Here is an 8535-nt window from a genome sequence, read left to right on the forward strand (position 1 = left end):
GTCACAAATGGGCTATTTTCTTCATGTCTTACAAATTTCTCTAAAACATCTAGTGATCCATTTGTTTTAATTGGACTTTTAAGAGAACCCAATACCTGACCTACTTCCACTGATATATTCTTGAGCCATTTTATCTGTTATTATGTTCTGTTTGATTCTTGTTTTGTTCGAAAATCATCCAGGTCAGGGTGGATTGTTTGTTCAAGCAATGATAGTGAGAATAATATTGTTTATTTTCATATCTAGTTTATAAACAGCTAAATTGTAATGATTATCTAGTTTTTTGGTAAAATGATTTATGTGTATGTAATTTTAATTGATGTTATTTAACATTTTTTAGCATCAGGCTTTTCAAAAGCAGTGTTTTAATCACTATCTTTGATTTTTCAATCCTTGGTGTATTTTTCCACTGATAATAAAATGAGAGTGTCATTCAGAGGGTCTGTGTTAAAGGTTATCAGGTATGTCAGCTGTTCCACTCAGGGTTCATCTGGATTTAGTGCTGAGAGATTACACGGCTCTTTGTACTCATGAAGGTAAACCATCACTGATGTCTTCTTTCACATTATAAAATACTATCGTAGAACTGATCAGCGTAGTCTGGTGTTAGTTCAAACCAAGGCAAGCTTATCAGACTTGCACGAGCAGTAAGATCAGACACGCGATGTTGTGTTGAGCGAGGGATTTTTGTAACAACATTGTGTTGAATTTGTGTGTGTTGTTGTGTGTTGTGTGTGTGTGTGTGTGTTGTGTTGTTTGTGTTGTGTGTGTGTGTTTGTGTGGTGTGTGTGGTGTGTCTCAGGACAGGATATGTGATGTGTTAATCTCTTGTGTTTGAAGCTGCCTACTGAGATACCTTGGGACGCTCCGAGCTTCTTTGACGACACAAGTTGTGATGTGCGATGGATGGTCTCTGGTTTTGTGTCTGACTCGGTGTAGTTTTTTTTTTTTCTGCAGCTGAAAGTTAAAATGGCTGATTTAATGAAGACAAAACTAACCTTATGTCACACCTTAATAATTATTTATGTATTATTGTCTATTATATCTCTTTGAACCAACAATTAATGTTCATTGAATTATTGATTTTCTTTTTTTTTTTGTTTTATTTTTACTTTTGTGTTTCTGAGGGCGGTTCTCATTTCTCTATCTACTTCTATGTAATATTGTATATATTTGTGGTGTCGTGTATTCTTGATTTTTTGTGTTGAGTGATTATTGAGCTAGTTCTTGTGTCTATTATCAGTTTACAACACTTATGTTGCAACTTTTAATTTTTGATTCGAGTCTTGCATCCTTCAGTTAACCTGATGTTTTCCAGATGCTAATAATTTTGGTTGTCTATTTGCTTTGGGACAGTGTTTGTGTGCCACTTTATTTTTCCACCTCAGTTAACAAATTACTGTGCGTACATTGTATTAATATATTTTCATTAGAATATTCATTTGAAATCGAAGGTTACACAGATGTTGTGGTGCTGAAATTTTTTCTCCTTCTACTAGCTCATCTGACCGATTTAGTATTAGTCTGAGTATTGTGGAAGTTGGTAAACTCCTGCTGGTATGGTGGAAGGTTGTGTCATTCTTTCATTTTTTGCCGTTTACTGGCTACAGTCAGTGAAATGATGTGTACTTAGTCATGTGTTTTAGTGTCACATGTAGCATAGTGACAGATGTATGTTTATTTATTTTTGTTATGTTTTTTTTTGTAGTGAATATTATATAGATATTTTGTAATTATTAACTGACCAACATGTGCATTGTGTGATTCACTGAACCATCTCTCATACATAATTATTTAATTATTCTACCATGGATTTTTTGTTTTTTTATTTTTTTGTGTTACATCATGATTCTACGTGAAACAGTTGTGTTATTCACAAGGTGACATTTAGATTGTTTAGCAACATCTGGATATTAACCCTTTAAATTGGTCTACTTTGGACTCTAATATCTTTGTCCGTTTATGAGCATCCAGTGTAAAACTCTTTTGTGTGTATATTGGTAATTACATATACTTAGTCGAATTTCTTATTTTTTACAGTATATTAGTGTAATATATCTATCATACATAAATAATGATTCCTGTTCCAACAGTCATTTCAGTGCACATTTAAAGTTTGAAATCATGTTAAAGAGTACGGCTAGATGTGTATTACTGTTAACTTGCATGGTGTCCGTGTGTCTTTCTCACACTGTATATCCTGTCATTTAAGACAGGAAGACATTATTTATTATTTACCTTTAGTCTAACACACAGTTGTTTGTGGATTACCCAAAATGTATTGCACTTGTCCTGTCTCACCTACCACTGCCTGTCCTAATCAGGGGAATTGGTAGGCAAAAACAAAATAACACCGGAATTTTTCCATTCCTTACACTGTTTAATTGACCCTGATAGGAAAAAAAAGTTAAAGATGCGGTAAAATCATAGAGTTAGGATAGAAACATCCACAGTGCTAAAAGAATCTGAACTGAATTCACAGAAGGTTAGCTATCATGCAAACATGGAGCCATTGTTCTGTTAGTTTATAAAAGAGAAGTGGAAGCCCTTTTCTTAATCACCATCCAATTGATTGATTTCCATCAAGTTGTGTAGCTTGCCCACTTTGATATTTCTTTGGGTCAGTTGCCTCCATTTAGGAATTGTCCTAATCAAAGGATTTCCTTACTACAAAACCTGAGATAAGGGCAAGGGATTGAGGAAGATAAGAAACAGAGGCAAAGTAAGGGGCCCATTTGGCACAGTAAATGTCCTATTTCCATTTAGATATACGTCGTGCATCTGCTATTTGAATGAGGTGCTTCCATCTAAACAGATGCAAGCAAAGGCCTTGTTAACAAAGTTATAAATGGCACTATCTGGACTTCTAATTGGTATTTGTGCAGGTATTTGCTTCTAACAGTTCTGTGTTTTCATCAAGTAAAGAAAAACACAAGGACTGTACAATGCTAACTACTACATTTGCAGTTACAGTCCAAACCTCCTGTCCGCTGGCGCAGAGTCACACCACACTGAAAGGCTGTCGGACACCATAACATTTGATGTAACTGATAAAAATTCAAAACAACTTTCCCTTATTTGTTTTGGGAGTTTATGTAGCAAAAAACTAGCAGAGACATTTTTGTACAAAATCTCCTGAATCTTCTAAACAATCAAACCAAGATCATTGATTATTTTTTTTTCATATTCATAAAAATATATGAATAATAAAAGATAAGAAAAAAAACATAAAATTAGTTTTAAATTAAAACTTGATTAAAATCATTCAGTCTTAGGGTCTGTGGAGAGCACGGTCAACATAAAGTGTTGTTGTTTGACAAATGAGGGCCGATATCACTGCACACCGCTGGTGTATCACTATGTGTGTTGGTGTAATGAGTTATTGTATTTTCTGTACTTATGGGGTTTAAATTATCCTTAGTAGAATAGAAAAGCAGGAAATACTGGGCCCTCATGCAGGAGGCGATAATACAAATGCTCTCTTATCTTTGTTTAGTACACATTGGATTTCTGGGATTCACTATTGCTATCTTACTTTTTGCTCTTCCTTCTTAGGTAAAAAGAACATTTCATGAGAAAAATCACCTTGTTTCAGAGTCCACACTACTGTCCAACACAAGAAACACGTTTTAAAATTAAAGTAACATTAAAAATTTAAATATAATTTTGATCCACATATTTTAAGTAAAGTAATTATAGTGATTTATTAATTTTGTGGGCTAAGATATACCTTTGGTCCCATTCATCCCTAATTATTAAATGAACTTAAAAACCCTTGCATGATGTTGTGTTCATTCATCTTTCTGAATGGCTTACATAGGCACTTTAGTTATCCAGCCTTACGCAGAGATCCGCACAGATCTATTGTAATGAGGCGGATTGAATGGCTGCTTTTAGATTTTGTGGCAATACTCCAAAGCCTTTTTAAAAAAAGGGGCCAACCAGAGAAAGCCAACTTGTTAAGAGGGCCTTAACTCACTCTTCACTGTTCATCTGCCAATCCTACAAACATAGACTGTTATGGAATAATTGTAAAACTAAATAATCAAATATTTTGTCTTGCGGCACTGAGTGTATAAATAAGAAAAACAATGGTCATATTTAATTTAACTCTGGTGTGTAGTATAAAGTAATGAGGTGTTAGTAAAGTCTAGGTAGCATTAGGTGGTTTGGATAGTGTTTAAATTGAAAAGAAAAAAAAATAAATAAATACAATTTAAATTTTGCTCTTGACCTTGATTACAGAGCTACAATGATTAGTCAATTCATTGGTTATTAAAAGTCATTTTTTAAGGAACAATTAAAAAAGTTATCTGCTTCCAACTTCTCAAATGTGAATATTTTCTGGTTCCTTTAACCTTTTCTGATAGAAAACAGAATATTTTTGAGTTTTGAACAGATGGTCGGACAAAACCAGACATTTTAAAATGTCACCTTGTGATTTTTCAGCAGGTTTAAAGGTAGAATTAGAGTAGGGATATTAGCTGAAGGTTCATGTGTGTATAAGTACAGAAATACAATAGTGTGTCTGTTTGTATGTTAGCTAAGAGGTGGAGGTGGTGGCGGCGGTGGTTGTGGTGGCAGGGAGGCCTCTATGTCCGCCTTGCTGCGTTTGGCCGGCAGTGTGTGGTCATGAGCTTTGCGAATGTGTCGGTACAGGTCGCCTGATTGCGTGTAGCTCCGGTAGCAGTAGCGACACTCGTAAGGACGTTCACGTGTGTGCACGATGGCGTGGCGCCTTAGTGTGTATGTACATGAGAAAGTCTTTCCACACACTCCACACGTGGGGACATCCTCCACAAAGTTCCCCATAGAGTCCTGGAAGTCCTGGAAGTAGGCAGGAGCGTCTGAATGCTGCTGAGCTGTGGATGGAGGAATGAGGGAGGCGGCGAAGGAGGAAGTGTCCTGGGAGGAAGGGCCGGGACCGGAGGAGGAAGAGGAGGGAGAGAGGGGAAAGGAGTAGTCATTCGAGTGGGAGGTCATTTGTAAGAGGCCCTGTTGGTGGGAGGAGAGAAACTGGGGGCTGTTCAGCTCCTCTTCTGGGATGTCATCTTCAAACTCATCGTCCACTTCCATCACTGGTTCTCTCTCTCTGCTCTCCTCTTTCTCCTCCTCCAACTCTTCGTCAGATATAACAATGGCCTCCACTTTGACTTTCACATTCTCTCTGTCACTGTCTTCTGTCCTCACTCTGCCCATAAGAGGGTGAGATCTTTCATTTCTAGTGGCATGTGAAGCTCTCGTATCCCCCTCATCTACCCTAATGGTTTGGGTCTGAGCGGACTGGATGTCCAAGCTTTGGCGTTGGAGTGACACAGCGCTCTGGATTCGAATCTGGGAAAGTGCGCGCTGCGGGGGCGGGTGTGTTGCGTTTGTTTCTAAGCGTGGGGTTAGTGCCGATGCTTGGAATAACATGATCATCTGTTGTCCTCCGCCTGATATATTTCCGTGGTCCGTCTCTGAGGGTTTCCTAACAGAGTCTTCACTGGCCAGTCGGGGGACGTCCTGCTGGGGGCCGGGGGAGAGGCTGGACTCTGACTGGGAGAGAGCAGCCACTGATCGCCCACTAGCCTGGGTCACTGGCACCAGGGAGGAAGAAGACGAGGAGGGCTGCTGATTACTGTTGTGGCTGGAGAAATAAAGGAAGATCAACTGTAAACAACCTTTTAGTAACAACAAATCATAAAAAGTGTCGGTACACGGAGGAACAAAGCAGTCAGACATTCTTCATCCAAGGATCGATTTAAAATAATTTGCAGTTTCTTTGCTTTCTTTCTACAGCAGTGCTTTATAATACTGGATGATGTGTTAGGTTAGGGTTAGAGACGTAGAATAGGAACACCCATCTGGTTATTTATCAATAAACGAATTCTTCTGGATATATATTGATATTGTGATATAGAATTTGTACATACACCTAATCTTACTGTACTTGTGATATAAATATAGTAAAAGATGTTAAACAGATGTCAGATTTCAGCTGGTCTTGTCATTTAAAAAAGCAGTCTAGGACACTTTTGACTAACTTGTGAACCGCGATTAAAACCATGTTAAAATAAAACCACGACAATGCTGCAATTACAGGGAACACTGATCACCAGTTTAATATTTAAAGCTGTTGTTTTTTGAGTGTTGTTATTTTTATTTTTCACAACAGACCTGTACCTGTATGTCTCAGTGGTGCTGCAAGGGCTGCAGAGTGCCGACCCCTCTCCCTGACCTCCAGTGCACAACCTGGTGTAACCTCCCGGGGCGGGGGCAGGCGGACTGACCATGAGGCCCTGCACCAGCTCTCCACCTGGGGGTAGTGGAGGGGCGTCCATGCCTGGCTGCGTGGTATCAGCGAGGTCGGGGCTCAGAGGAGTCTGAAGTCGTGCCTCGGTTGACCCCCCACCAGTCCTCCGCTCAGACTTCACAGACTCCAACTGACTCCTCTGTGCTGTTATGGTCACTGATGAGAGCGGCGCTGCCATGGCGACGGGATTCAAGTGATCTCCCGCCATGGCCACCTCAGGGTCAGCTCCACCGTCACTACCACCCCCCCTCCCTGTCTCTGTTGCCTTCCTCGCACCAGCGCTCTCTTCAGAGCGAGTGCTGTCTGCCTCAGCCAGAGGCCCTCGTCTCTGCAGTCGTCTCTTGCATACTCTCACCACCTCGTTCATGTGCAGAAAGCTCGCAGCCGCCAATATGTCTTCCACGGGTGGAGACTCATCCAACTGCAGCACGCCTTCATAGACAAAGTCCAAGAGTAAGCCAAATGCAGAAGCAGTGACGATGTCGCTGTCGAGCGTGACAGAGCTGCTGGTGCTGTTTCCACCACCGACCCCCGGAGAGTCTGAGTAGAACATGTGGAAGAAAGGCGAGCAGGAGGCCAAAACAGCCCTGTGAGCCAGGAAACGGGATGAGCCCACCAGGACGGTGCAGTCACAGAGGAAGCCCCGCTGGCGCTGGGAGCGCAGAGCTGACAGCAGCTGCTGGGAATGCTGCGGGAACTCCATTACCTGAGCAACAGAGAGGAGGAAGAAGAAGAGAGGAGGAAGAGGAATGCTGCTGTCAGTGAAATGAATCAGTACAGACAGCTCTGTAATCGGCTGCATTAAGTATCCTGAAAAGTATTTCTTTGGTAGCTCTCTTTTGCTTTCTTTGGGAAATAATGGCTGTCATCTCTCTTGGTCGGTTTACTACTGAAGGCATACAACCTCTTAGATCATTTTAGATATAACGTTAGTTCCTCTTATTCTTAGAAAAAGGAGGAAATTGTCTCAGTGTCTATAATGAAGTGTGTGCATTATCACAACTTCTGCAATTACAGGGCACATCTGAGCCCCTTCATCACGTTATCTTGAACCCCGGTCCAACACAGAGAGCTTTATCCTGTTTTATCTAACACAGGAGCACTTTTTGCTGAGTTTACTGGAACACGGGGGGCATATCAGATCTCGGCGTAACGTTAAGTAAGAGAAAAACACGTCGTAAAAATAGCAACAGCATCAACATGTTACAACCAAAACATTTAAGGACGCAAACTGTAAAATAAAGCGGGAGTCAGTTGAGAATCATCCGTTAGCGCGACTAACGTTACGTTTCCATGGTGACCGAGTGGCAGCCCGCCTGTAACGTTGACGTTACTAACGGTACCTAACGTTACAAAGACCAACACTGGCGCACAGCACTGTGTGTATAAGGTCCCATCTGACCCCAATGACGAGGTTATCTAGCAACAAGCTAGCAATGCTCCAGTTCAGCTATGCTAGCATTAGTGGGCTAAGTTAGCTCACTAATGCGTGAAACAGCCGGGGCCCATTCTGAGTGCACATAGCTCATGTTTCTGTCGGGTTGGAAAGATATCTTCTTACCCAGCTGCTGTTTGGGTGATGTTTTCCTCCAGGCTTCCAGGACAAAATGCAGTTTTTCCTCTGTGGTGTCAGCGCACCTCAGCACAGCGCCACCGCCACAGCGCCCCCTGCAGGCGGACCACGGGAACAGGCAGGAAGTGGAAACCGGCGCGTTTGTTGACTGCACTGTTGGACGACAACAATATGTCATTTCGCTGAATTAAAGTCTGTACAATTCATGGCACAATGCAGTGACAGAGGGGGGAGAGGAGGAAGGAGAGGAAATCGTGGTGGAGAGGTGAGAGATTATACTCCTATAAACTGGGATTATGATTTATTTCTTTAATAGTTCAGAGACTGATTTCAGACTCATCATGACACAAGTATTTTGCCTCATGGGCTTTCAAGCCTTATTGACTATTGACAGGGCAGACAGTAGTATGAAGTGTTTGGTAGGGTGAGGTCAAAGTCCTGTACTTAAACCAGGGCTATAATTAGAGCTGAATTTGAGTGTGTGTGTGTGTGAGAGATACCAGGACAGAGATGTCCGCCTGTCTAAATCCATGTCTTATGCACTTCGCCATGGAGCCAACCAGATGGGTCTTGACATGGGTACAGGTGAGCTGCTGGACTAAGTAACACAAATGTCTCTTCACTGATACTGTCTCAATTTCTGAGGACATATTTGATAGCAAGTAAG

At 41.2% G+C, this 8535-nt stretch overlaps 2 protein-coding genes across 4 annotated transcripts in view; one reads left to right on the forward strand and one right to left on the reverse strand.

The window, feature by feature from the left end:
* Window positions 1-4126: 4126 nt before the first annotated feature.
* Window positions 4127-7976, reverse strand: zbtb3 (zinc finger and BTB domain containing 3). 3 transcript variants are annotated; one of them, XM_035668847.1, is made up of 3 exons: window positions 7857-7976; window positions 6166-7001; window positions 4127-5629 (listed from the first exon to the last, which is right to left on the reverse strand). In XM_035668847.1, exons 2-3 carry the CDS (start codon window positions 6996-6998, stop codon window positions 4540-4542), a joined length of 1923 nt encoding a protein of 640 aa, XP_035524740.1. In that variant the 5' UTR covers window positions 6999-7001; window positions 7857-7976; the 3' UTR covers window positions 4127-4539. The 3 variants fall into 3 exon arrangements, with proteins under 3 accessions (XP_035524740.1, XP_035524741.1, XP_035524739.1); XM_035668848.1 differs by lacking the exon at window positions 7857-7976 and adding an exon at window positions 7578-7811; XM_035668846.1 differs by lacking the exon at window positions 7857-7976 and having other exon boundaries at window positions 6166-7571.
* trpt1 (tRNA phosphotransferase 1) overlaps window positions 6925-8535 on the forward strand; it is a 4535-nt gene continuing 2924 nt past the window's right edge. Inside the window, exons 1-3 of the mRNA XM_035668850.1 lie at window positions 6925-7052; window positions 7889-8133; window positions 8372-8453. Of these exons, the coding sequence (XP_035524743.1) occupies window positions 8074-8133; window positions 8372-8453 (142 nt within the window). The 5' untranslated portion in view covers window positions 6925-7052; window positions 7889-8073. The remainder of the gene's footprint in view (window positions 7053-7888; window positions 8134-8371; window positions 8454-8535) is intronic.

The sequence above is a fragment of the Morone saxatilis genome, unplaced genomic scaffold (genome assembly GCF_004916995.1).
Source record: "Morone saxatilis isolate NCDOM2014 unplaced genomic scaffold, NCSU_SB_2.0 Contig22, whole genome shotgun sequence".
Lineage (NCBI taxonomy): Eukaryota > Metazoa > Chordata > Actinopteri > Moronidae > Morone > Morone saxatilis.